Here is a 27,541-nt window from a genome sequence, read left to right on the forward strand (position 1 = left end):
AGTCTACAACAAAATGTCTAACCTGGATTTATAAACTATTTATTTAAAACAAAACATTGTAAAAAGCTATATTTAATTATTTATTGACGTGCAGTTCATCATCGGCTCAAAGTGAGTCCAAAAATATCGATAGCATCGATACACAAAATATTGTGAGTCAACGGTTTAATTAGACGTCTTTGTTTACTTGCTATTCCAGCTATTCCAGGCCAAATTCTAAAACGAAAAAATCTAGTTTAATTGCAATTTAGATTTTAATTAACAGGTGTCCACAAAATGAGCTGTTACGGGTGCAGCCGTAAGTATGGGCTCTTCTGCAAAGAGGTGAGAATGGGTAGACAGGCTTGTTTCTTTTTGTTGTTAATCCCAATTGCATTATTGCAGTACGGCTGCCCCAACTGTGGCTATTCGTACTGTGCCAAATGCCTAAAGCGCCCAATTGCAGTGCCGCGCCACGGCAACAAGGTGCTCAACGTGTGCCTCATCTGCTACGACAAACTGACCAAGATGCAGGCCAATGCCGATGCCGAGAAGGTGATCGACTGCGAGGCACTGCCCGGGGAGCTGGTGACCAAGCAGCGTCTGCCGCACAAGAACCACACCCCGCCGGACAGCGAGGCGGCCGATGCGCTGTTCGAGTGAGTAGAGCCCCAACCAGCTGCTGTCCATGTCTAGAGTCCGCTAATTGTACTTCTGACAATAGCAATGTGCTGCCCTCGGAGGAGCTGGCCGCTGTTCTCTCGCCCACCAGCCCTGCGGGCGTTGGCGAGGCGGCCGCAGCTCTATCTCCAGCACCAGCCACAAGCAGCGAGGATATAGATGAGAACCTAGACCATGCAATTAGCAAGCGCTTGCAGAATCTCAAGGCTGTCGACACGAGTGACGATGAGATACGTGCCCGTCTGTCCAATTTGAGCGGCATGCCGCACCAGAAGAACTACGATAAAAAGGATCTGCTGCTGTCCACCGACCAAAGAACCGATCAAGAAAGAATCAAAGATCTGCTCCAGCAATTCATGGGCGAAACAGCGCTGGATCAGCGCGTGGATGCCGAGCGCAACGATGCCATCAGCGACATTGAGAGACGTCTGCGTGCGCTGCGCGATGCGCCCATTGATAGTGTCCCAGCGGCAGCGGGAACGGGCATCAGCACAGCGGCCACGAATACGCCCAGCGACAACGAGGATGAAAACGATGAGACGATGCTGCAGAAGATCATGAAGAAGGTGCGCACGATTTGATTTCAGCTTGAGCAATTGTGTCCAATTCAACTTTCCATTTCCTTTTACAGTACGTGGCTGAGGCGCGCCTGCCCCCGGCTGCCGATGCCCTGGAGTCGGAGCTGTCGACGGGCAGCAATGCGGCCATCAACGAGGAGCTGCCCTGGTGCAATATATGTGACGAGGATGCCGTCTACCGCTGCCGTGGCTGCGACGGCGAGCTCTTCTGTGCCCAATGCTATCGCGAGTGCCACGACGACGACGAGGAGTACCGGGCGCACGTCAAGGAGAAGTACAGTGCGCCGCCCAAGTTCAAGGAGAATCACTTCTAATGGCTCGTTTTGTTTCTGTTGATTAGTTACTCATTAATTTACTTTATTATTCCTCGCCTTCTCCCCTTTGTTGTCCCCCTCCTCTTAAAGTAGTTCTGGATCAGAGTAGTTCAAGTGTGTATATAATGCGAATGTATTAAAACTCAATATTTTATAGAGAGCAATTGGTTTAAATTACGGCTTAGACAGAGACAGACTGAGTGAGTGAGCTAGAGCGAGACATACACAATACGGAATACGGAACTGGGAATATAATATCTTAAGGCAATTGATGGTAAACAAACATTTGTGTATATATAAACATTACATTCCTAGTAATTATAACAAAGAAAAAAAAAATTAAAAAAAAAGGCAACTTAGCTAAATGCATATTTGATGACAACAACGCGCAGCTAAACAAAATACGCTGCTAACAACTGGCACTCAAATTAACAATATATATATGTATATGTCTGTATATGTTTAATATACAAAAGATATATTATATACTCAATAGCTTATGTATCCTAAATGTATATGTATATACATATACCCTACACTTGCGCAGCTACTAGATCTAAACAAAATTGGTCAAGTTTTCGTTGTGTGTGCTTACAGAACTAAATTCGTTGCGGCCCCAGGCTGGAGACTAGACCGTAATGCGCATCTTCTCCATGTACTTGGGCACCAGATGCTGGGCCGAGTAGCGCTCAAAGTTGAAGTAGTCGAAGAATTTGTCGCGATGCCGGCGAAAGATATCCGGATTGCGGCACCAGTTGTAAAGCATTTTGATTAGCGAATTGGACGTATTGTAGAGATTCTCTTTGGGATAGATCTCCGGATAGACGAGCTTGTTGGGCGCAATCGGATAGCAGCCACAGTAGGTGGCCTCCAGCATGGCCACGCCGTAGAACTCGTGACCGGCCGTCGAGATGACAATGTCGCCGGTGAGCAGCGCCTTGATGTACTCCTCGCGCGTCAAGTGACCAAAGTTGATCAGCTTGGCGCCCAGCTTCTGTTGTATGCCATCGAAGGCCTCGGGCGTCGCCTGGTAGCTCTCGCCGCAGATTGTCACCTTGAAGTCGACCTGACGCTTGTTCAGCTCCATCAGCACTTCGACCAGTAATTTGGGATTCTTGTCGTGCTCCCAGCGATGCGGCCAAATCAGATGCAGGCAATGCGGCTCTGCCGTGCTCAGCTCAGCATCCATCATGTGGCGCTTGTTGGGAAAGGCATGGAACTTGATGGGAAAATAGAGCACTTCGCACTTCTTCTCGATGCGCTCGCGTATGTGCTTCAGCTTGAAGTCCGGCTGGATGTTGAGAAAGGGCTGCACGTTGTCCAGAAAGGACATGCGATTGAAGTTCGAATTGAAGAGAACAACATCCGCAGCAAGGCTGAAAGTAAGAGTCCAGCTAGACTTCGATTGAAAATCTAATGCGAATCTAGCTCGTTTACCAAGTAAGAATCTCATTTAGGCCGTATTGACAGTCGCGCTCCTTGACCTCGCGCACCGGATAGACCAGTTGGTTCTCATGGAAATAGACAATCTTCCGGCAGCTAACCAGATCCGGACGCACACCAATTAGCTCCGCCAAATTGAGCACGGAGCTGGTGAAGAGCACTTTGTAGTCGTGTTCCGGCGGAATCAGCTGCGAGAAATACAGCGCTGAGGTGCGTGCACGCCAATGCCACTTCTTAGCGGGCAAGCTAAAGATCTCATAGTCGGCCAGATTTAGGCCTATTAATAATAAATAATATGCATGTCTGATAAGACCGTTTCTGATTGGACTCTCCATACTCACATTCGACCAATGTGTCGATCAGCTGCTTATGACTGCCGCCGAAAAAGGGCTCAATAATTAATATCTGTGGCTTGGCAGACGTCATGCCTGGGCCTAGCAAGAGTTGTGCAATTAATAGATGCGCTTGGTTTAACCTTAACCTTTGGATAAGTTAGCGGCACATGTTTTTCCTATAATACACTCGCTATATATGCATAATAAATGGACTACAACACAATGTACACCTGTTCAGCCATGGCCGTTAAGATGCAGTGCTCATTTAAAGCTTTTTTGGCCTAACTTATATATATTAAATAGATGGGATTAGTTATTCCCAATAAAAGATTAATATTCAACAACAACAGTTACACATGTGCAAGTGAGACACAACACAAACAAAGCTCAGTGGGCGATGCTGCAAAATATCGATTGATCGATATTTCAGCGAGAATTGTGGATATTCCCGTACTCAACTGTTATATACCCGACAGTCGTCTGCAACTGAGTGGAAAAGCTTATTAAGAAAAATATTAAATATTATTGTATTTAAGTCAGCTAGACATATGCCGGTAATACAGTTAATATATGGAAATTAACACTAAAGTTGTAAAATTGTATAGCATCGATACAATTAATTGTCAGTGCTGCATAAATGTACTCACCGATAAATGGGATTATCGATTAAGTGCTCGCACCACTAGCTCACATCACGAACTCCGAAAGCGCCTGCACTAGCAAAGGTCTAGTAATTCTGTTTCTCTGTGCGAAAAATTTGCAAAAAGATTTGACAAGATGACCAACGCCTGGAGAGCTGCTGGACTTACGTAAGTGTTACAAATTCGAAATATAACAAATTTAATTCATTAACTGTAAATATCATATGTTGATTGTGCTAACTTTGCGTGCAGTTACGTAATTGTTGCTTTGCTGCATTTTATTCTAAGACCCACACACGCACAAGAGAGAAAAGTTCTTCATGATCTAATAAGCTACTTCAACATTCGGTTCCTTTGCAGCTACATCCAATATTCCAACATTGCTGCCCGTGTGCTGCGCAATGCCCTGCGTGCCGACCTCCGTGCCGATGCCGCCAAGCGCAACGAGACCCACGTGAAATTCACTCCCTGGGCCAACGGCAGACCCGCACGTAAGTAATCGACCAACAAGCGAATGTTGTGCAATCGATGCCGGAGATCCCGTTATACAGATCAACAGTTCCAGCCAATAGAAACGAACTAGCTCATTTGTGCATTATGTAAACACGAGCTATGCACACAAGGCTGTTTGCTCCTGGCCTTGGTGCTAGTCTCTCCGAAACCGTTCAACATTTAGTTAAACATTTATTTCGTTTCTCTGTGCCTTGCAGATGAGAAGCCCTAATTGCTTCAACAATATTATGTCAGTTTTGTAGCAAGGTGTAAGTTTTTGAGTTGCCCGAAATCCAAGTTATGATGCATCTGAATACTAATTAGCCAGCCTCTCTCTATTAATACTTGTTCAATACCTTGAAAGCAGACAGAGATTGCATTCTCTATCTATTCCGAAAATTGCCTACGTTGCTTAACCCACTGCAAGCTGAGCCCTTATTTGTGTTTAACTAATATTGTTATTTATATACATGCAAATCTTTAACTTTGTACTAATTGCAGTATTCCTTTTCACAGCTCGTCAATCAGACTCTGCTTAGGCGCTACCAAGTCAACTGGCGGCCATCACAGGAAGCGTGGGCAAAATGTTGAGTTGTTTCCATAATTAAAATTTACGAATTAAATTAAATTGAAAACAAAACAAACAAAAAGTCTGTCGAATAATCTAATATATTGAAAGAAACGTATATTTTAGTCGTGTATTTTTTCACAATAATTGCACAAAAACATAAATCAAATAGTTAACAAAACAGGAAAAAAGTGCAGGAAGCGGACAAACAGTTTAAATACTTAAAAATATTTGTCCAAGACAATCACCAAAAACTGTATAAATACATATATCGAATCTCGGTTTCGATTCCGAATCTAGTCATGTAATACTGCTACTACTGTCCCTCCTGGGCCAGATTGTAGAAATGCGGCCAGGTTTGTATCTCCTCGAAGAGTCGACGGCCCGGACTCTCCGTCGAATTGCACTGGCAGTGACAGATCAGGCGATAGTCTTTGGCTATGTGGCCATCCTCAACGCCGCGCGCCAACAGATTGTGACACATGGTCAGGGCGTGCGGTGTGGGCAGCTCGCGCATGAAGCACCCAATGAAACTGATGCCCAGCGCCATCTTATTGTAGCCCAAGGTGTGGGCGCCCACTGCCTCCCAGCCGCGTCCCTCGTATATGTTGCCATCGCAGCCGATGAGAAAATTGTATGCGATGTCATTCCAGCCGCGACTCTCGATGTGGAAGCACTGCTCGTGGAGAAGGAGTTGCATGAGTATCAATCAATGTTAAGCGAGGACTTCGAACTTACCTGAATGTCACGTATGAGGCGCACATTGATCGCACGCTTCTCTGAGCTCTCTGTGGCAGTGTGTGCTGTGGATTAGCAAGATATATACATATCAGTTATATATAGAATAGTGGTCTACTTATAAGATACAATGTTCCCTTTAGAACTGCCTTAGGGTCTCATGGACCTATCTCTTCCTCTCTTCATAAGCTTGTTCTTTTCCCAGTGCTTCCTCTTAAGAGAGCTGCAATCCCTTGACTTTCTCTTAAGAAAGTTATGATCTCAATTGATCTATCAGCTAGAGACAGATTTATACAGATAGACTCAATGCTCTTAAAATAGTTACAATCTCTTAACTAAACTATGGCTCGACTAAGCTTCTAATATAGCTATATATAATATCTGGTTGGTTGACTGCTTACATGTTTAACATGTGTAATCTATAAATTCCCATATATTCATATATATATATAAATACACGTACATATAACCACGTATTTGACTGGCCGTTGCAGCTGGACGGGCGGTTCCATGGGCTTTTGGGCTAGCCAGGAGTGGCGCGGCATGATGCAGCACAGCTCTTGTGGTAGTTTGAACTCTGTGAATATATAAGTTAGAAAATGTCTTATTCACCCCCTCTCTCTCTGTCTCTTTCTGCTCACTGTGACTATTAATAAACATATCCGCACTGACGCGCTCCTCAGACTCGTCCAGTTCCTCTCCTTCAATATGGTCTTGTTCGTTTGCTTCGGACACTTCGACGATCGATGCTTTGCGTCGCTGCCGGCGTTTGTTGCGCGGATGTTTCATATGCTCAGCGATGATCTGTATGTTGCCATTGATGTTGGTCACATTGCCGATGTGAACGTTGGTCGAGTTGCTAATGTTCACATTGCCCACTGTTTGGATGCTATTGATCGAGTTGAGCAGATCGCGCAGTGTGTCGCCGATGATGCCGCCTTTGCTCGTGCCTGTCAATGTATAAATAAATAATATATATACATTTATATACGCATATTTGCTTGTGTGTTGACTCACCTTCTCGCGTGCCCAGCGCAATGGTGCTGACCTCTTCGCCAGTGACATCGTCATCATCATCATCATCGTCGTCCTCCTGTTCGGTAAACGTATGCTCGCTGTATTTGTAATCGTCCAAGCTATCCACTACCGATGACTCAGCTAAAGATTCTAGTTCATCCTCCTGCGAGGCGAGCCATTCCCGTGTGCGTTCTTGAGCTGCAGACAATGTGGTCAAATTGGACATGTTTTTGTGCATGCCACTTCACGATGTTTGGTTTGATGAGCGCGTGACGTTGTCTATTAGTTCGCATATAAATATTATAATATATTAGAGATTATATACATATGTATGTGTATATAAATACTTTGATAAGTTAAGAGAGGGTTTCGCAGATAAGAAGTGGGCGCGTTTTGCGTGGTCAGCGAAGATTCTTCTTTTATTCAAATGCCAACACAGTTTTTGGGAAGCACACTCACGTGGGAATACCACTAAATACTAAATACACGCAAATACTTGTTTATATCCAATTTAAGATGTTGTGCGAAAACAAAACAAAAGCGATCGTCATATCGCAACTGGTACGCTGATCACTGATAGCGAGCAAAATCGATACTCTATGCACAGCTCACTGTTCGTTATTAAATGAATTATTTTTTGATCACATTACAATTTTTAATTGCATTATTTTTACTGATCAGATTACATTTCAGTTTACATATATCTTTATGATTTCAAAAAGGTATTACGTACCGCAATTTTTAATTTAAAATATCAAGCATCTATATCGATATTCAAATCATCAGCCACTAGACTATGCACAACAATTTATTATTGTCTGCAATAAAATATGTATATCGACAATTCTCTCAAAATAAACTGATAAGATAAAAATTTATAATTATTTGCACTAGCACACTCAAACATATATTATTTATTTATGTGTGTGTTTGTAAATTGAGAGCAGCATACTCACCTCATGTACTCGCACCGATGTTCGCGCCGTTGCTAATCGATATTGCACCGCTTGTTGTCGATAGATTTTTATAGATTGCACGGCTATCGGTCTGTCTGCGATTCGATTTCATAACCTCGTTGGCTCGACTGGTAGTATTTTATTTACTTAAATAAGTCTTGTATTAAATTTGTAGACCGGCGAAAATGTTGACGCTGCGACGTGGAGAGCAGCTACGTGCGCGTCTGAATGCCGCTTGCCGCCGCTATCTGTCCGTTAAAGCGGATCCCAAGGCAGTGGCAGTGACTGATGCCGAATACACGGCAGAGCCAGAGTATCCCGTCATCAGGGATCTGTCATACAAGAGCCGCAAGCAGCAGACGGCGGCCGAGTGGCACGAGGAGATACGCCAGCTGCCCACCGTTGAGGAAAAAATGATCAAGGTGAATATGCCGCGCTACTATGGCTACAAGGTAGTCGACCTGAACGACACCAAAATACCCTACAATGCCCTGCCGCTGACGCAACACTACACGCGCACCGTGCTGGAGGAGCTGCCGACGCCACAAGCCACGACGGAGGACAAGAAGGATGACTTGGATGCGACTGTAAAGATTGCGCGCGACGATATCATCGAGGCATTGGAATATGCCCACGATGTCTACAAGTAAGTGGCATATGTTGCTAAGAATATCACAACTAATACAAAATGACTGTTGCAGGCATCAGCTGCAGTTGATGGAAACTCCGCCGGATGCCGTCAAGCGCGAACAGCAGCTGACGCAAATCATTGTGGAGCTGGTTAACCGGTCGGCCCTGCAGGTACTCAGTGCTGACTATGGCCACCTGAACGAGGTTGAAATCGACTACAATCCGCGTCACGAGGCCTTCTGGGCCGTCGGTGGTGTTGATCCGCCCAAGAGCGTGGTCAAATCGAAAGAGGGCCGTCCCTGGCAGAAGGACGATGCGCACGAGACTTGCGATCGTTTGGTGCAGTATACAGGCGCACCCTACCTGGCGCTCCGCCACCGCCATCAGCTGCCCACATGGAAGACACCGGAGGAGAGCGAAAACTTGACGCTCGCTGAGCAACTGCCGCGCTTCAAGATTGACGCACGCACCTTGGGCTACAGCACCAAATACCAGCACGCAGTCAATGTGCCCGGCTATTGGCCCAGCGCCAATGCGCCCAACTTCGGCATGCTCTCGTTTCAGTCGCGCGCCCATCTACAGCTGCGGCCCAAGTCCTGCGGTGAACGCGACGACCTGGAGGCGCTACATGCACTGGCCATTCAGTCATCGTACGCCTGGCTGCTGGCGCAGGCCAACTACCATGGCTTCAATACCTACAACGAGCTCACCTATCCCATGAACACACAGACCGTGATCACCAACGGACGTGAATGGAGCTTCTATGAATATCAGTTGAATACGCTGCTGGTGCATGGCGCGTATGTGGATACGAATCCGCGGGTCAATTTCTGTCGCGGCACAGCGCCACAGCCGCTATACGCCGAGATCTCCACTGAGGGCAAATGCGTCGATTTCAACGATAACACGCTCCGTCAGCTGCTCGAGCTGTATATCAGAGCGCCGAGCATTCAGCGCACCGCGGACGAGCTGCTGCCCTATGTGGGCGGACCGACGCTGCGACGCGCCGCCGACTATGAGAATGCGGAGCAACGCGAATTTCTCGAGCACACGTTCAAGCATTTGGCATCGAAACGGCCAAGGCACCTGGAACTGCCCGAGATCTATATGTGGGAGAAGCTCTACAAGATTGACAACAAGACGCGCGCAATGGAGGCGCGTCGTCGCTTCTTCGAACTGGACATCAATCCCTGGCGCCGCACCCTCGACCAGCACGACAAGGTCTATGTGCCGAAGGCGGTGCGACCCGGTGGCCGCAAGAATCGCGAGGGTCGCTTCAAGAAGACCTACTATCCCTAATCCCCTTAAGTTTAATGTGAAATAAAAAACATTTGTTTTGTTTGAAATGCGTGAAATTTTATTAAATATAATATATAAATAAGTCGAGTCGGGAGTGGAGAAAAAACAAAAACGAATATTTTGCATTTATTTATTGAATTCCATATGGATCTGCATTCTTTATTTTTTGTTTTGTTTTGTTTTGTTGTTGTTTATTGTTTAAAACATTTTATGTAATTGCATATTGTATCGTTTCTTGCGTGTTTTTTCTTGTGTTTGGTTTTTTATTTACTAAGTTAACATTTTTGCCCTTTAGTAGTTTTTGGCATTTTTAATTTAATTTTAATTTTTTTATTTTTAATTTTTAGTTTTATATTTTCTTTGCTTTGCTCTCATTTAGTTTTTTTTTTTTAATTTTTAAATTTAATAATGCGTGTATGTGTATGTAATTTTTTTTTTATTAATTTTGCTTTTAATTAATTTGTGTATTTAAGTTAAATTTTAATATTTTTTTTTTTTTAGTTTTTGTTTTAGTTTCGGTTTGCTGTCGCTTTTTGACTTTTGCATTCTAAAAAAATGTTTTGAATTTTTTTATTTTTATATTAAACTTGAGAATGGCTTGGGTATTTAATTTATTTTATTTTTGTTCTTTCGTACAACCATTAAATTTTGTTTTTTTTTAATTTACTGAGATTGCTATGAATGCTAGAAGATGTTGTTGTTGTTGTTGTTGTTGTTGCTATCATGCACACATCAATCGAATAAATCAAATATGTGTGAATAACTACAATTTGAGGCATTTGGTTTGCTGTCTCGATTTATTGTCCTAGACCAGTGTGAAGTGGCAATAGCATCCATTTGATCAGAGTTTCTCAACTTTCATTGCTCTTAACAAAAATAAATAAAAATAATAATATTAAGTTACAAATAAAATCAACTTCCAAATGTTCAAACAAATAAGTAAAAAAGTGCTCAAGTCGGAAGTATCCGACTAACACATACCCGGAACTCAGCGCATAGATGGCTCTTAAATGCTTGCACACATGCACACATACACACACACACACACACACACATGTTTATGCATCTATAGATCCGTCTATAGATCTATAGTGGGTGAAGTATTTCTTGGGTCATTCAAGAGGCTTATATATAAAGAGGCCTAGGACTTTATATTTGAATTCTTATTGCAATTCTTAAATTGCAATCTTTGGCGAAAAAATAGAGTCACGCAAACCCTAGATTAAGTTTAGGGTGTATATGGGAGATTCTTGAGAAATGTCTACTGTAGTAGCGTGCGAACCATCTGAGGTTTTTTTTCTTATATTTTAGAGCGCTAATCAAGAGCTATGAGATTCTCTATTAGTCAAAACAAAAATGTTTTTGACACTTGTACACAAGTAGAGTTTTCTGGAGAAATGCCCTCTATGAGGCGACAAAGTATATCTGAGTTTCCTCGCTTACATTTTACTTCAAAATGGGTTTGAAATAAAATTTAAATTGAATGATTTTTTTATTGACTTGAACAAATCAGGAAAATCTATTTCAAAAGGAGGCTACGCTCGTATTATATATGGGAATGCCAATGAGGTCTATTTGCAAGTAATACGAACATTGGAATTTCCTCAAGTTACATATATTCCATACAATTTTTTTTTAAATTTTGCCTGCCTGCTGAGTTTTGGGCATATTTATGAAAATGAAAAAAAAAAAAAAAAAACATTCGATTGAGTCTAGCTTCAATTCCTGGCTAAATATATAGTCTATAGATGTATAGAGAATATATCTGGCTTTCAGTAGCGCCTGTTAAATTTAACATTTATGTTAGTTTTTTTTTCTTTAATTTTTTACGGCTATTTCGTTCAAGTGTTTATTGTGTTAAACTATTTTTTTTTTTTAGCGAGCGACTGTGCTTAAGTGTTTTTGTTTTTTTTTTTTATTAATTAATTTATTTTTTATAATGTTTAGTTGTATGTCCTATGTCATATGCATGTGAGTATATTAAAATTACATTGTTTTGCTTTTCTTTTCTTTTCTTTTGCTTTGTTTTTGGCTTTTACATTTTATTTATTGTTTTCATTTAGCACTTACTTAAATTTTAATTGCTTGCAAACATTGTTTTTCCTTTCTCTTCTCAGATGAAGTTGCCTTAGAGCTAATACACTTGTCTTGTAGGCGGCCTAAACTAATGCTTAATATCTAACTCATCACGAACAAAAAAAAAAAAAAAAAAAAAACCACACACACTAATACTATGTACATTTTGAGTGTATCGCTCTGTGTGTGTGTGTGTGTGTGTGTGTGTATTTGTCATCTTATAGATTTAGTTTAGATATTTGCTTTACACCAACGTTTTTAAGTATATTTCTATTTATTTCAAATGGGGATTATAACATGCCAAGAACTCGAATCTTCAAGAAAGAACAGAGATAATCTTACAAAACAATATCTGATAATAATAATAATAGATGAAAATTAGATGCATAATGAATATATGAGTATTGCTATAGATCTTCAATCTATGTGAATGTTGGAATCGATGAATTGTGCTCAAGCGTGGGTATTACTTGCTCACAGATGGAATGTACATATAGATTCTATTTATCTTCTTGCTATTTTGGAGTTTTGAATCTGAACTTGAATTTTGTAGAATCTGTGAAAGGTTTCTATATATGAACAATGAATCTGAAATCGTTATAGATCTTTCATCTACATGAAATGTGCTCAAGCATGGGTATGTCTAACCAAATCGAAATACTGTATCTGAAATCGTTATAGAACTTGAATCTATATGAATTTTAAATATTTGAGCATTACGTGTTGCCCAATGCTTCACTCAGCATCGAAAGAGAACATTTCTACCTAGAGATATGTGTCTATGTGTGTGTGTGTGTGTGAAGCAAAGCGTGTAGTCGTTCGCCTATCTGAATAGATCAACAGATCGTATTTCGAGTATAGAGATAACTATAGGTACACGTATTAGTAAAGCCAGTGCCCGGTGAGCGAGAGTGCAACTGCTATATGCCTCAGTGGCAATACTAAACGTAAAGCAGGTTCAATTTCTCCGTCGCTTCATATATATGTATATAGTTATATATGTATATAGCACTAGACTTGATTCATATTCATAGATTTTGTTTTTCTTTAGTTGGAAACCGAATAAAGTTGAGGTGCTCATTGAGTTGGTTGAGTAAGCCTTTTACATATACTCATAGATGCCATTCGAATTTGTATTTGTATTTTGTTTTTTTTTTTTTTTAAATCCTTCTCAAAAACAAATCATTCGAAAGTATCAAGAAAAAAGTGAAATGAAAAATCATAAATTTTTCAATTGATTTACTCACTATATATAGATATATGTATATAGATAGGATTAGAAGTAGTAGTTTCATAAACGTTTGCTGCTCTTGGTTTCACTATTGTCAAAATGATATTTATAGTTCATATTATATCGGGCGATTGTCTATACATACTCGTAATATGTATATGAAAGTTACTTCATAAGTTGTTCGTAGAAAGAAGTGAGGCTAAGCAAATTGAAAACTGAATTCAATTTCCAGAGTTTCTAGAGCCAATTTTTTGGTGAACTACAAAAAAATCGTTCTCTGGGCTTTTCTTGAATTTTCTTGTTGTTTCTGAATACTTTGAGTGTGTTGTTTTTTTTTTTTTTTGTATGAAACCATTCACATTATTAATACATACATATATTTAAAATGTACCTCAGACTAGAAAAAAAGTTTATCAAAAACGATTATTTAAGTTTTTGTCTTCATGCTTCTCTTTTGTTTGTTTTTTGTTATATTTTATATAAAAATTTAAACAACTTATCTCAATTAGGTTTCGAATCGAAAAAAATCGTACAACAAAAATACTACGAGGAAAAATTACCCTTTATTTGCTGTTGTTGTTGTTGTTCTGCTTCTTTTTATTGATTCTGTTTGGCTTCAGATTTTACTCTTTTTTTTTTTTAATTTAAAAAATTTTAATTTTTAATTTATTTACCTTAATTGCTTTTGGTAGTAAATTCGCAGCTAGCCTGAATGCAATTTGGCATTAATTTGGCTTTAGTATTTAAGCAAAATGTAGTTTAATTTTAAGTTGTTTTTTGTTTTTAATTTAATTTTTATTTGTGTATGTTTTTAGTTTAAGTTTTTATTTAAATTTTGGGTTTAGTTTAGGTGCGTATTTTAAGCATTTTAAATGTTTGGTTTAACGAGTATTTATAAGTAGAGAATTAGTTCAGATGTTGTTAGCCGTCTAGCGGGGTCCAAGGAAAACTTGCGAAAAGTCCATTTGTAGAGGTCGAAAATAAGATTACCAATTGTTAAAAAAAGAACTAAAAATAGTAAAATTATTTATGTAAGGGAAATAGAATAAATGTTAAACTAAAACTAGTTAAGAAAATAATTAATTAACGAATAAATTTAAATTAATGTTAAAATAAAAATATATAAATTTTATATGAAATAGAAAAACAAACACAAAATATATAATAAAATATAATAAATGTTAAATCATAAAAGGCATAATTAAAAGTTCGAAAAGCTTTTTGCAACACTTTCGCTCTCTTTTCGTTTACCGTTACAATAGCGAAAGCTCACTTTTCGACCTCTTTTCTGATTGGAGCAAGCGCAAGCTTTAGACCAAGAGCACAGTTTTATGGCTGTTGAGCTTTTTTTGCGGCCAACTGTGACAAGTTTTATAGCTGTAGTTGAGGGGGCAGAGCTTTATGTGCAGTCGCTAGACGACGCTAAAAGCTCTGCAGTGTTTGCTTAACAGACGGCTAACAGTTATGTAAACATATATGTGTGTGTGTATATATATTTGTATGTATATATATATATATATTTATGTCTTGCTTGCTTTAAGTTAAAAACAGTTGAGCTCAAATAGTTAGTTAAATATTCATGCAAATTTGTTTTTAATTATTATTTTTTTTAAGTTGTTTTTGTTTTAGCTTTTTCTTGTGTTTTTAGATTTAGGTAAGTAAGTTTGATTTAATAATATATATATGTGTGTGTGTTTTATTATTGGTATTTTTTTTTTAAGATTAAGGAAGACCTTTGCATTTGTGCATAGCCCTTAGCAGCTGTGTATGTGTGTGTGTGTGTGTGTGTGTGTTTGTGTGTGTAAGTTGCATACACTATAAAATCTTACGAGGCTAACAAAAAAATTGATGTGTATATATATATATATATATTTATTGTATTTTGTTTTGATTCGCTAAGTGTATGATAATGCCCTGATCTAATGCTAATATATATACTAATCGCATATATACTAATTGTATAATATTTGTTATATAAGAAGCATGTCAATGTGACACAAGAAATTAGAATTCGTTTACAGCGTAATTGGTATAGGTTTCTGCATGAGGGGTATTCCTGCTCGAGGATTTATGCATTTTATTATTATAATTTTCTTTTTGTTTTGGCTCGTTCTGTAAGCTTTATGCAAAATAAAATACATATAAACGTGTGATTGTGTATGTGTGTGTGTGTGTGTGTATTAGTATATATATTATTTTTTTAGTATTAATTTCTTTGTATGTAGGGTATATCTGTAATTGAATTGATTTTTTTTTACGCTACGCACGAATTTGCTGTTAACTTTTTGCTGTTCTTTGTTGAAATTTCGTTTAAAAATTCATTTCCTTTTTTGTTTATTAATATATTAGTTTATAACTTAAGTATTTGTCATATGTATATTTGACTAACCTCGCTTGATCTATGCTTTAACTATTACTTAATCTAAATACTGTAGTTTATTTTAATATTACTTATGCCTTTTAACTTGTTTTTGTTTTGTTTTGTTTTTTTTTTTTTTTAACTTTTTTCGAAGCATTTCTTTTATCTAATGTTCATTTTGCATCAATATGCTACATGCTTATGCTTTTGTTTTTTTTTTTTTTTTTTTTTTTGCCTTTGTTTTTTAACTTTACTCGTATATATGTATATATATATAATATTTAAAAATAGTTAACTTTATACTTTGCCTTCGACTCTTTTCCTCAACGTTTATGCTGTGCTGCACAATTTCCATTTCTCTTAGCTGGTTTTCAGTTTAGCTTTGCGTCTTTTTCGTTTTATTATTGTTTTGGTTTTGGCCATGTTTTGTTTTGTTTTTTGTTTTTTTTCATTCGTTCTTTTGTTTGTTGTATTTCAGTTAAACAATTTCGAAATCGAATTTGCATTCAAATTGTTTTTCTTCGACTTGTTGATTTTTCTTTTATTTAGTATTTTTAACAAATTTTTGTTTGGAGTGCTCAAAATTGCTGAAAATCTTTTGGCAAAAATGTAGAGAACAGAACAAGTTATCTAGCAGAAGAAACTAACACTAAACACGTGTCCTTCGATAGATAGATAGATATACATAAACAAATTGCTTTAGTTTGGGTTTTCTCTTTGTTCTTTTTATTTTTGTATCTAAGCGCCAATTCGCAGTGCTAATAAGCCAAAGGTTCGAATTCAAATCTGTGAATTCTGTTCCAAAATCAAAGTCAATCGAAAGCAGAACGTAAATGAAACGTGTCCTGTGTGTGTGTGTGTGTGCCTTGGGGATGCTCGTTCAAATGGTGTTTAGTCTAGAGACTCTGGAGATTTTACAAACTAGAGAAATTATAGGACTATAGGCTATATAGACCATGTGACCATGGACAAGAGACTGTAGACTGTAGACTATAGAGATTGTAGATTGTAGACTATAGACAATAGACTGTCGACTATAGAGCCTGAAGACTATAGACGATAGACTATAAACTTTAGCCTATATACTATAGACTATAGAGACAAAAGGACTATAGGTCAGATAAGAATCTGGACTGTTAGAGCTATGGGGATAAAATGACTATAGGACTATAGATTACAGATTATAAGAGCTATAGAGACTATAGGACTATAAATGACAGAAACAATAGGTTTGGGCATGTTAAAGATAGAGTCTTAAAGTGTTTAGAATATACCGCAGTACCAGCAGATAGACGGATATATAGATATATAAGCAGACCTTCAGAAAGACAGAAAGTCAGATTAACAGTCAGGTTAACAGATTGAAAGTCAGATTGAGAGACAGATTTACAGTCAGATTGACAATCAGGCTAACAGCTAGATTGAGAGTCAGATTAACAGTTAGATTGAAAGATTGACAGAGTAACATCTAGATCAACAGTCAGATTGACAGTGAGATTGGCAGTCAGATTGACAGTCAGATTGACAGTCAGATTGACAGTCAGATTGAAAGTCAGATTGACAGTCAGATTGACAGTCAGATTGACATTCAGTGACAGTCAGATTGATAGTCAGATTTGCAGTTTAGTTGACAGTTAGATTGACAGTCAGATGACAGTCAGATTGACAGTCAGATTGCCAGCCTGATTGACAGTGAGATTAAATAATCAGACGGACACTCAGATTGATGGTTAGACGACAGTCAGATTGACAGTCGACTTGACAGTTTGATTGACAGTCAGATTGACAGTGAGATTGACAGTCGAATTGACAGTCATATTGACATTCAGTGACAGTCAGATTGATAGTAAGATTTGCAGTCTAGTTGACAGTTAGATTGACAGTCAGATTGACAGTCAAATTGACAGTCAGATTTGACAGTCAAATTGACAGTCAGATTGACAGCCGTCTCTCTACTCACATGGCCTGCCAGAATTGCTGAGCTTCCTAAAATCCAGTGAACGAGCATTCTGCAGTCGATAACGCCCGACTCTCATGTGCCTTTCATTTTATTAATTTGTCAATGATTTCGTTTTTGTTTATTTTATTTAATTTTTTTTTTTTTTTGGTTTTCGTTTTTGTTCACTTTGAATTTGAAATTTTATTGTGACTGGTTTACGTTTTGTTCATACGTTTTTCTATCACAGCAACATATTTGTATACACTATTTTACATACTAAAAATGAAAATCAAAGAGAACTTATCCCATACTAGAAATGAAATGAATTATTTTACAGTAATTCGATAGGAAAACCAAAATGGACAAATGCAAAAAATGATGAAGTCAGCAGCAGTGTGGAGATGAAGCAGGGTGTCAGAGGGCAGGGGCAGGGGCAGGGGGAGGATGAAATTAAGTCAATACCAAACGCGTCGTACAATTCAATTCGTATTTGACTATAAATATGATAAAAATTTGAGTATTCCAAGAAATGAATTATAATTTATACAAGAATCGAAATTGAAAAGAACTTGAAAAGCATTCACTTGTTTATGTATTCTTTACATGAATTGAATTTCTTTTCGGTTTATGCAGTTTTCTTCTTATGTTTGTTAAGTATTATGAGTATTTTGAGTATTTTACAAAAGTAGAAACAATATTTTGTACGACTCGTGTCAAACTGAAGCAATTACGTAGACCGTCAGAGTGAATCATTTATGGGAACTGAAAGAGGCACAGAAATTGTGATGATCTCTAGAGGTAGGGGAGGCATTCGCCTCGTTCACTTACAATGAAATGTGGCGCCGAGAAGAGCACAGCCAGCGTGGCTATAATTGTGAAGAGCGTGAAAATAATAAGGCACAAACGATCCTACGACCATTGCGGCAAATTTCCAATCGCGCGTTATATCGCCTGTCTCGTCCTCTTTCTTCAGCTGCTCGATGAAATAGAAATAAATGGATTCACCTGAAATATGCCATGTTTTATTCGTATTTTACGCACCTGATCGGTTATCCAGCGCAGTTCCTTCAGTATCAGCGCCAGTTCGTATTCCGCCGAGGAGCTGAGGCAGGTGTGTGAAATGGCCTCGTGCATGCGGGAGTCGGGCACTGGTGCGACTGGACCCACTGGGCCAACGGGCCCAACTGGACCCACGCTGCCATCGTCGCCTTGCCTGCACGAAGCACTCATTGCAATAGTTTTATCAATACATTATAGATATTTTTACGGTATACTCTATGCGAATTGTTCGGACTTATATATATTTAGATACTAGTTGAACTCAAGCCTCTGAGAGTCTATCATAAGTGTACTGGAAACATGAACCCTGTCATCGTCCATTGATTGTGGATTCAGGAATTCTCTAGTACAGGGCATAATATAGCGAAGGGGGCGTGGTATCAAAAATCTAATTAATCTCTACAATGTTTCTGTATTGTTACACTGTGTATTTGGAATCTTCAGCTCCAGAAGTATTCGAGTTACACTTAAAGAACGAAGTCAAATCATCGATTGTTATCGATAATAAGGTCTTTGGATGACTTATCGAAAAGATGCGATAAAATCGTGGTACACACATGAATATGTACATGTAAAAATATAGTCCCTAGCATTTGTAGTTTACGGGATCTCTGCGTTCAGACAGACCAGAAGAAGCTTTAAGTAGTCTCAGTTATATAGGTGGAGTACTTGAAGCAGTTTAAATCTTCAGCAAGTGTGAATCGGTTCAGTTTTACGACTCTACAGTAAATCCTTTACTCATGCTTGGTATTTGTTTTTAATGTGCAAGCTGAATTCAATTTTCTACAAGACAAATCTCTGCTTCAAGAGTGTATATATTCTAAATGGAGCAAATGACGTTGCAAATGACATTTTCTTTTGTTCAAGCTGGAACTGGAACTGAATTATCGATGGCACCCAGCTCAGCCCCAAACCCAACTCAACTCAACTCAAGTCAATATTTTAAAGGACAACGTAATTGTGACTGTTGGTTTATTGACCCAATTCAATGGTCTATTGTGCGAGAGGACATGTGAAAGAAGCGGAGCAGCTGGGCATCTGTCGAGCTGAACAGCCAAGCAGCTGAGCCCGAGTCTGGGCCTGGGCCTGGGCCTGAGCCTGAGACACGTGCCAGTAGATGTAGATGTTCATCTCACTGCTCAAGCGTTTTCTATTACGAATGTATTTCTCTTTTCCTGTTCCTTTTCTTAGTCGTCGCATTTGTGCGTTCTGCTTGTCACTAAATGCGTGTCCTTGCCACTTGCCACTATTTTCTCAGATTTTTATTTCATTTTTTTTTGTTTTTTTTTTGTGTGCATGTATTTTGTTTTGTTTCGTTGTTGTTGAGGCACACATCTTGTCATTGTCATTGTCATTGTCATTGACTGTCATTTGAGGCTTGCTGAATGCGAATGCGAATGCGGATGCGTCTTGTTGAAGCTTCTCTTCTGATTGTCATTTTCTATTATTTTCCTTTCATTTTCTTTTAAACAAGTGCGTTTTAATAGCAGCGTAGAGCGTAGTATAAATAGCGGTATAATTTATATAAGATATATAATTATATATACTGCTATATCTATAGCTGCAGATCATCTCGAGCAGTGGAGAGTGAAAGTCTTTTATTAGGCTTCAATGATTGAGAATACCATGTGGGATATTGAAAGTACATCTCCCTGACCATATGCAAGCTTTTGTGATCGATATCATCGATATCGATATCAATTGACATCGATCAATAATTATAGATATTACTTGAAGTAAGTATATATTGTCAACTTGAATGAGTCAACACTTTCCCTGGCTCACAGTTCATCTCTATTTAAGCTGGGAATGTATATATTTTGTTTATATATATGTTTTATATCGATAAATATCGATTCATGCCATAACTCGCTCAAAAGATTTTAAATTTGTTAGAGAATTTCTTCTATAGGTCTTAGAGAGCATTATTACATTTATTGATTTGCGGCCAGTCAAAAACTAGATATGAATTTAATGAAATCAATAGGGATATTCCCTCAATGTAAAATTAAAATTACTTATAAAAAATTGACTCATTTATTTATAATAAATTTAATCATTTACTGCAAGTCAAGGACTTGGGATGATTTTAGCGCTGTCAATAGGGATATTCCATCAATTTATATTATTATTATAATTTATACTTAACTTATGGGGATATTTCTTCAATGGATTTTTTTTTATATGAAACTCAAATAATTCAAATAATATCATATTTCAAGTGAAAAACTTGAGATGATTTAAGCGCTTTTTATTACGATATTCCTTCAATTTATCCCTATCTGAATGGGGATATTCCTTCAATGGAATTGTTTTTTTTTTTATTTTAATTTTAATTTATTTATTTTTTTTTTTTATATGAAATTAAAAAAAAATTAAATCATTTCATATGTCAAGTCAAAGACTTAAGATTTTAGCGTTTACAATGGGGATATTCCTACAATCTTAATGGAGATATTCCTTCAATGGCAATTTATCCTAATGTATGATTCAACAAATTGTATTCAACTTGAAGCAATATTTATACTCAGATAATACACCAACTGACAGTAAATGATGCATATGTCATTGTGTTAAAAGTTAACTCTCTGACTTTACCTGAACATTGTCCTGTAGTACGTGGGCTGATGGGGTAACGTGGCGCTAGTGCAGCGATGATTGCAACGAAAGTCGTCATCAATGTCGAGTACGTTGGCGAGCAGCGATTTCGAGGATCTGTTGGGTGTGTGGATGAGGATGACACAGCATACACAATAGAGAATGGTGGGTAAATAGATCAGTGAACTGAATAACATGTGATTAGCAGAGTATATCTATCATATCGATGGCCGATCGGCTAGTACTTAGTAGTCGGACAGTTGGTTCTAGTTAGAGTGTGAGTGAGAGAATTGGCGGTATGTGTTTCGGTTACCTTTCCTTGAGCTCAACGTTTTGGATCTGTTGCTTTTTGTCACCAGCTGTCGAGGAGCCCGACGACGACGGCGGCGGCGGGCATTCGTAGCCAACCTGTCCGGGTCTTTGCATGCGCAATATGCAAGGTAACCAATAAAGGAATATTACTCTTATCTGTGTGTGCGAGTTCGACAGAGAGACGGGGTGTTTGTTGGGTAATGCGGTTAAAAATAATAGCAATAAGTATATTTTTGGTTTTTTTTTTTCGGTATAAATAGTATATATATTTTTTGTTGGTTGTTAAATTTATTTATTTTTTTTTTTTGTATGTATACTCATTAACGAAAGTGAAATGAGTATATTGGTTTTTGTTTTGTATTGTTTTTTTAAGCAGTTTTTTTTTTAAGTTTATTATATCATTGAATTTGATTTTAAGTCAAATGAAGTGATATTTTTGTTGTATAAGAAATTTTAGCGTGACACAAAATTCATAATATATAGATGGATGTAGACAGTTTACATATATATATATGTAGTATATATGAGAGTTTAAATCGTTTACATTTAAAGTTTTTAGTTTATAGCGTTAAAAAAATGTTTTTTAGTTCGATTTTTATTTATTAGTTGTATTTAGTTTAGATGAATTTTGGTTATTGAATTGTTTTTGTTGTTGTTGTTTATATTATTATTGTTGTTGTTGTTGTTAAGAGTGTTGTTCAAAGTGTGTTGACATAGGATAGCAACAGCACACGCGTTATAGAGACCATTAAAACCGAATGTTTTTGGTCACATTTGAAGTAGTTCATATATAAATATATACAGACATTTTTATTTATTTTTTATAAATATTATTTGTTGTTTGTATTTTTGGTCAGTTTTGCGAAGATAGTTAGTTATATAGTTAGTTAGTTTGTTAGTTAGTTAGTTACAGAGGAGAAAAAGAAACAGTTGAAGAGGCATTTGAGTTGTTGAGTAGAGTTTATTTTTGTTTGCGTTGCGAGTTGCCAGAGTTTAACGTAGTTGTAGTTGTTATTGTTGTTGTAGTAGTAGTAGTAGTTGTAGTTGTTGTTGTTGTTGTAGTTGGCCAGAGTATTTGTTAGAGAAATAAAAATTCGGTGTGATTATTTGTGCTTTGGTTCTCGAATATGTAAATATGCAATTAATATAAAGTTTAACAGAGAGAGATAGAGAGAGAGAGAGAGATAGAGTGATAGAAAGAGAGAGAGAGGGGGGAAACAGTAGCTCTCAGCAGAACATTGAATCAAAACAAAAACAATTGGCTTACATATATATATATACGTATGTATATAGACATATATAAATATGTGGACTTGGAAAAAAAGATTAAAAACGATATAAAGGAAAACATCGATTATGAATTTATGCAACATTTAAGGTTTTAGGTTAAAATTTAATATATTTTTTTTTACTTGAAACTAATTTAGTTATTTTTTACTTTTTTTACTTTAGTGAAAAAAATTAGTTAAATTTTTTTTTAAGTCTGTCAATTTAAATTGTTTTCAAACAGATATAAAAATTTGGACTTGTGCATTTACATTTTTTAAGTAAGACTCTTTTTTTTAACAAAATATGTCGTCAAAACGGTTTTTTGATTTGAAAAAAAAAAAAAACATATTCTGTATTTAAAGTTTTGACATTTAAAATTGTCTTTTAAATATGTATTTTTTTTTTAAGCTTCATAAAGAAAACTTTTAGAATAAATATTAAATATGCCACATAGAAAATAAATTCAATTTTTATAATATATTATATATATTTATAAAATAATTTTAGATTAACTTTTTTTTATTTAATAATTTTTTTTTGTAAATATTTTTTAATAAGAAAATTTACTTTCATATAATAACTAAAAACAATTAAGAACGTTGCAGTCGGGCATTACCGACCACAGAATACTCATTCACGGTCTATTTAGTGACAGATTAATTCTTCCGGTTTGCCACGCCCCCAATCTATCATATGTATACCAGGATGGCTTACAGAAAATTGGACGTTTATTTTTAAAATTGTAGTGCTATAGCTGCTTAAGATGCACGATTTGCCACGCCCCCCAATGCATTCGCCATATCTGAAGAGATACCTTTAAATGCATTTTGCGAATAACTACGCCCTTAATGTAGAAATGAGGAAATCTTTCACACTATCTTTCAAAGGAATACATGAGAATGTGTGTTCAAATTTTGAAATCTCCGAATAGCATGGAAATTCTTTACATTTATAAGGACAGACAGATGGACAGACAGACGGACTGTAAAACGGATATTAAGCTACACCAATATGCTCATTTCGCTTGTGTGAATGAGTATGAAAAAGTTCTTTTGTTTAAATGAAAAATTTAAGCTTTTATTTTATTTTATTATTTTTTTTAAATTTTTTTAAATTAAAAAAAATTGCCTCTTAAAATTTTGTTGGATATTTAAATTGATTCTGACACATAGAAATCGGTTAAATTTTATACATTACATATTTAGAGGCATGTAATTATTATATTATTATTATTTAATGAGAAATTCAAGCTCATGTATAATTATTATAAGAATATTATTCAGTATTTTTTTTTTTTAAATTCCATTTCGTATATGTAAATCGATAGGTTTATTGAAAAAATATGTTTGCTTTCGGTTTTGCATGAGTTGCAAATATATTTTGCATGCAGCATAGTGTAAAAGTATAAGAAGAGCTAGTAGTTTATGCATATGAATTGTGAGTAAATATGTATGCAAGTGTATTTTGCATTTTTATTCTGTATTTTTTTTGTATTTTTTTTGTATTTTTCAATGTCGTAAGAGTTGAGAGAGTGATGTTTGGTAGGACATTGGGCGTGTATGTGGGCATAATAAGTATGTATATACAGTGGGGCGGTGTGGCGGACTGTGTGTGGATGTTGGGGCGTGTATGTGTGAGCTGTGGCGTATATTTTGGATGTTTTGATTGTTTCGTTGAAATGATATTCATATTGAAACAAAGGCAAATTGAAAACGTATTGGAATTCGCAGAGTTAAGTAAAGAATAAGAAATGAATTTATGTAAATGTTGAGAAGAAGAGAACATAAAAGCAAAAAAAGAAGTAGGTAGGTAGGAGAAATAGCTTGATTTTCGTTTTTGTTTTGTTTGGTTTTCATTTCTTTTTTTTTTTTTTTTTTTTGGTTTTTATAAATAAGTAAGTAAGTAGTAAGTAGTTAGCAAGTAAGTTAGTTAAGTTTAGTTTAGTTTAAATATAAATATTACCCATTCACTCATTTCATGCGTATCTGGATTTCTATGATGATAATTGAGGATAAGTATGGTTGACACAACTGATGAGGCCACCATAAACATAATGCAATTGAAATAAGTTCCTAGAAGGACACAAAAATTACACAAACATTGTGGTAATTATATCGATTGTTGGTGCGAATTCGCTTCACGCTCATTCTAAGCTAGATAGATTTTTGGATTTTGGTTAGATTTCGTTTGTTGGTTTTCTTCATTTAGCTCTTCGATAAGTTTGATGAGCACACCTATTATTGCCCCATTGCCCTGATGTTGAGCGTTTTGATGTCGGTTTATCGTTTATCGTTATCGTTAAGCAATTCATTTCGTTTGCTTTGTATGTGTGAGTGCGTGTGTGTGTGTTGTTGTTTGTTATTGTTGTTGTTGTTGTGTTTGTTGGTTTCTTTGTATTTGAGTAAAAAAAATAGACTTTGTACACATTTCGATAGCTCGCGCTGATCTATGTATATATATACAAAAAAAAAGTTCGCATCGTATTTATTGTGGTTTATCGAAAGGCAACAACAACAACAACAGACTATAGTAATTTCGATAGATCTTTCGCTGGTAGTATTAGTAGTAGTTGTTGTTGTTGTTGTTGTTCGGTACTTTCGTAATGCTTACTAAAACTTAGCTTTGTGGCAAGTGGAAGTAAGAGTTAGAGAAAAAGTTCAAAGCAGTATTTAAAAAAAGTTAGTTAGTAGTAGTAAGTAGTAGTAGTAGTAGTGGTAGTATATATATTAACATTTATGTATGTATATATTTAAAAAACAATATCTTTTTTTTAATTTAGTTTAGTTTAGTTTTCAGTGAGAAAGAGAGAGAGAGAGAGAGAGTTCGAGTTATTTTACAGGTGTACGCCTCGCCGACATATACATATACATATATGGCATAGAGTAGTTAAAGAGATAAGTTTAGGTAAAGTTGAAAAAAAGCTCTGTGCTACTTAGACGCTAACTGATGTAGTTCCTTTCCTTTTTCGTCCCCCCCTCCTCGTTTTTTACTTAATATATTCAATAGATTTGCCGCTGCAAACTTGTGGCCCGATTCAAGGAGTGGTTCGGTTCCCTTGCACCAAAGGAACTGTAACTCTATTGAACCGAACCGCGCGTTTGTGTGCGTCTCAACTTTCAGTATGTGTGGTATTTTTGTACTCTATTTTTTTATGGTTATTGGTATTTTTTGGCATAACCCTACTTTCTCAGTATATATATTTATTTTTTTTTTTTAGTTTGCTGTCGCTTTTTGTGCACAACCAATTATCCGCAATCATCATTTTGAGTTAAAAATCGAGATCTGATTCGGTTCCTCATTATTGTTGAGCTGTAAATTGATGAAAGACTTTGGGTCTCGGGCAAAGGTGTTTTGATTTGGTATTGGTATTGATTGGGTTTTGTTTTTTGGTATACTGTATGGCTACGGTTAATGTTGTTGTAGTAGTACTTGTGGTTGTTAGTATTTTTTTTTTTTAGTATTTTAATATGGCAATTAAGTAGGAAATGGAACTGGTTAGTTGAGTTATTGTCTGGATCAGTGCGTTGTTTTTTTTTTGTTTTTTTTTTACTGCTTTGGATTTACATATACATATTTAGCTTAAACTATTTAATTGCATTTATTTAGGTTATGCACAGTGAGGAGCGAAAATTAAATAGAAAAAAAAAAATATATAATTATTAATTAATTTTTTCTTCATTGACTATTTACATATGTGAATGTATGGGTGATAAAAATAAATGAAAATTAAATAAAAATTAATTATTTGCTTTTGTTAGCTGGTTTGCCTTTTCACTGTGCATATGAGTTAAGATTTTTGCATTTAGCTTTACATAATATTTGTTGGATTTGAGTTAAAGTATTTTATTTTGTTTTCGTTTTGGGTCCCATACACTGCACTACATAGTTGTAGGTTATATAAGGCGCTTTAAGCATATGAATGAATGTAAGTTTTTTTTTGCATTTGTTTTTGTTTTTGTTTTTTTTTTTTTTTTTATTATTATTATTATATACAGCAACTAGTCGCATATGCATATATATTTGATATTCATGGAATTACCTTAATGTTTGCATACAAGCCAGACATACGTACGATATTCTACGACATATGTGCATGTATATACATACATATATATATATGTATACATACATATGCATATGCATGTATGTATGTATGTATGCTAAGGGTATCCAAACAAAAAAAAGGAGATTTATATATATATATATTTCGCATTGTTTTATTTACAAGTGTTGTTGCTTCTTCTTCTTCTTCAGCTAATTGTGTATGATACAATGATGTATGTGTATGTGTGTGTGTGTGTGTGTTGTGTGTGTGTGTGTGTTTGTACATGTTAAAGAAGCGAAACACCATTAAACATATATCAAAACATGTGATATGCAGTTAGCAATAATTTTGTATGAGGCTCTGAGGGGTACTTAAGAGACAGAGACAGAGAGAGAGAGCGAGATAGATGAAGATAGATAGAGAAAGAGATAGAGAGAGAGAGAGTTGCTACCACACTACTTCACGAAACTAAAACCAATTTGTTCTCAAAATAAGTGAAGAAAAAACATAAACAAATGAATATTACAAATATGTACAGAGAAACGTATGTTAAAGCCCGTGAGAGAACATATATACATAAGATATAGATATAGATAGAGATAGGCCTAAACATATATACAACATATTAACTGATCCATTGAATCCGTTACACTCTGTCGTTTACCCTCTGAGTGTTTCAACATTTGCAATTTCACATGCAAAACATTATTAATATTATTATGTTTTTTTTTTTAACATTTAATTTTGCTATACAGAATTTGCGTGTGTGTGTGTGTGTTTGTGTGTTTCATTTTTAAACAGTTAAAGACAGACATAGCATACATTCGATATATACATACATATACATATGGGTACATATACATATATATAACAACAGAACAGAGCGTGAGACAGCGAGACAGAGAGAGAGAGAGAGAGAGAGAGAGAGAGAGGCAAAGAGCGAGACAGACTTAGAGAGAAAGAGCGGGGTAGAGCAAGTGTG

The 27,541-nt window shown here is 36.4% G+C and overlaps 6 protein-coding genes across 10 annotated transcripts in view; 3 read left to right on the forward strand and 3 right to left on the reverse strand.

Moving 5' to 3' along the window:
- The first annotated feature begins 136 nt into the window (after nucleotides 1–136).
- Nucleotides 137–1,712, forward strand: LOC115564399 (abscission/NoCut checkpoint regulator). The gene is made up of 5 exons (XM_089263323.1): nucleotides 137–152; nucleotides 200–324; nucleotides 385–638; nucleotides 704–1,226; nucleotides 1,292–1,712. The coding sequence occupies exons 2-5, from the start codon at nucleotides 277–279 to the stop codon at nucleotides 1,550–1,552; spliced, it is 1,086 nt and encodes a 361-aa protein (XP_089119449.1). The 5' UTR covers nucleotides 137–152; nucleotides 200–276; the 3' UTR covers nucleotides 1,553–1,712.
- Nucleotides 1,662–3,722, reverse strand: LOC108657714 (tRNA-queuosine alpha-mannosyltransferase). The gene is made up of 3 exons (XM_030388664.2): nucleotides 3,337–3,722; nucleotides 2,990–3,272; nucleotides 1,662–2,928 (listed from the first exon to the last, which is right to left on the reverse strand). Exons 1-3 carry the CDS (start codon nucleotides 3,419–3,421, stop codon nucleotides 2,181–2,183), a joined length of 1,116 nt encoding a protein of 371 aa, XP_030244524.1. The 5' UTR covers nucleotides 3,422–3,722; the 3' UTR covers nucleotides 1,662–2,180.
- Nucleotides 3,723–3,883: 161 nt separating this feature from the next.
- On the forward strand, nucleotides 3,884–5,149 carry sun (ATP synthase subunit epsilon stunted). Of its 2 annotated transcripts, XM_030388669.2 has the most exons (4): nucleotides 3,884–4,139; nucleotides 4,332–4,462; nucleotides 4,682–4,732; nucleotides 4,980–5,149. In XM_030388669.2, exons 1-3 carry the CDS (start codon nucleotides 4,108–4,110, stop codon nucleotides 4,693–4,695), a joined length of 177 nt encoding a protein of 58 aa, XP_030244529.1. In that variant the 5' UTR covers nucleotides 3,884–4,107; the 3' UTR covers nucleotides 4,696–4,732; nucleotides 4,980–5,149. The 2 variants fall into 2 exon arrangements, with proteins under 2 accessions (XP_030244529.1, XP_030244528.1); XM_030388668.2 differs by lacking the exon at nucleotides 4,682–4,732.
- Nucleotides 5,115–7,626, reverse strand: PGRP-LE (Peptidoglycan recognition protein LE). Of its 4 annotated transcripts, none has more exons than XM_089263322.1 (6): nucleotides 7,520–7,626; nucleotides 6,787–7,065; nucleotides 6,411–6,719; nucleotides 6,233–6,346; nucleotides 5,770–5,834; nucleotides 5,115–5,707 (listed from the first exon to the last, which is right to left on the reverse strand). In XM_089263322.1, the coding sequence occupies exons 2-6, from the start codon at nucleotides 7,022–7,024 to the stop codon at nucleotides 5,348–5,350; spliced, it is 1,086 nt and encodes a 361-aa protein (XP_089119448.1). In that variant the 5' UTR covers nucleotides 7,025–7,065; nucleotides 7,520–7,626; the 3' UTR covers nucleotides 5,115–5,347. The 4 variants fall into 4 exon arrangements, with proteins under 4 accessions (XP_089119448.1, XP_089119447.1, XP_089119446.1 ...); XM_089263321.1 differs by lacking the exon at nucleotides 7,520–7,626 and adding an exon at nucleotides 7,246–7,394; XM_089263320.1 differs by lacking the exon at nucleotides 7,520–7,626 and adding an exon at nucleotides 7,134–7,370.
- A 174-nt stretch (nucleotides 7,627–7,800) lies between these two features.
- Nucleotides 7,801–9,718, forward strand: mRpS30 (mitochondrial ribosomal protein S30). The gene is made up of 2 exons (XM_030388663.2): nucleotides 7,801–8,388; nucleotides 8,444–9,718. Exons 1-2 carry the CDS (start codon nucleotides 7,928–7,930, stop codon nucleotides 9,669–9,671), a joined length of 1,689 nt encoding a protein of 562 aa, XP_030244523.2. The 5' UTR covers nucleotides 7,801–7,927; the 3' UTR covers nucleotides 9,672–9,718.
- A 6,077-nt stretch (nucleotides 9,719–15,795) lies between these two features.
- The window catches only part of nAChRalpha7 (nicotinic Acetylcholine Receptor alpha7), a 162,084-nt gene continuing 150,338 nt past the window's right edge, over nucleotides 15,796–27,541 (reverse strand). Inside the window, 7 exon segments of the mRNA XM_089263333.1 lie at nucleotides 15,796–18,038; nucleotides 18,105–18,185; nucleotides 18,187–18,249; nucleotides 18,318–18,489; nucleotides 20,934–21,050; nucleotides 21,247–21,401; nucleotides 24,477–24,586. Of these exon segments, the coding sequence (XP_089119459.1) occupies nucleotides 18,030–18,038; nucleotides 18,105–18,185; nucleotides 18,187–18,249; nucleotides 18,318–18,489; nucleotides 20,934–21,050; nucleotides 21,247–21,401; nucleotides 24,477–24,586 (707 nt within the window). The 3' untranslated portion in view covers nucleotides 15,796–18,029.

This window comes from Drosophila navojoa, chromosome X (assembly GCF_054131105.1).
Source record: "Drosophila navojoa isolate 15081-1374.11 chromosome X, UAZ_NAV_1.0, whole genome shotgun sequence".
NCBI classification, from domain to species: domain Eukaryota; kingdom Metazoa; phylum Arthropoda; class Insecta; order Diptera; family Drosophilidae; genus Drosophila; species Drosophila navojoa.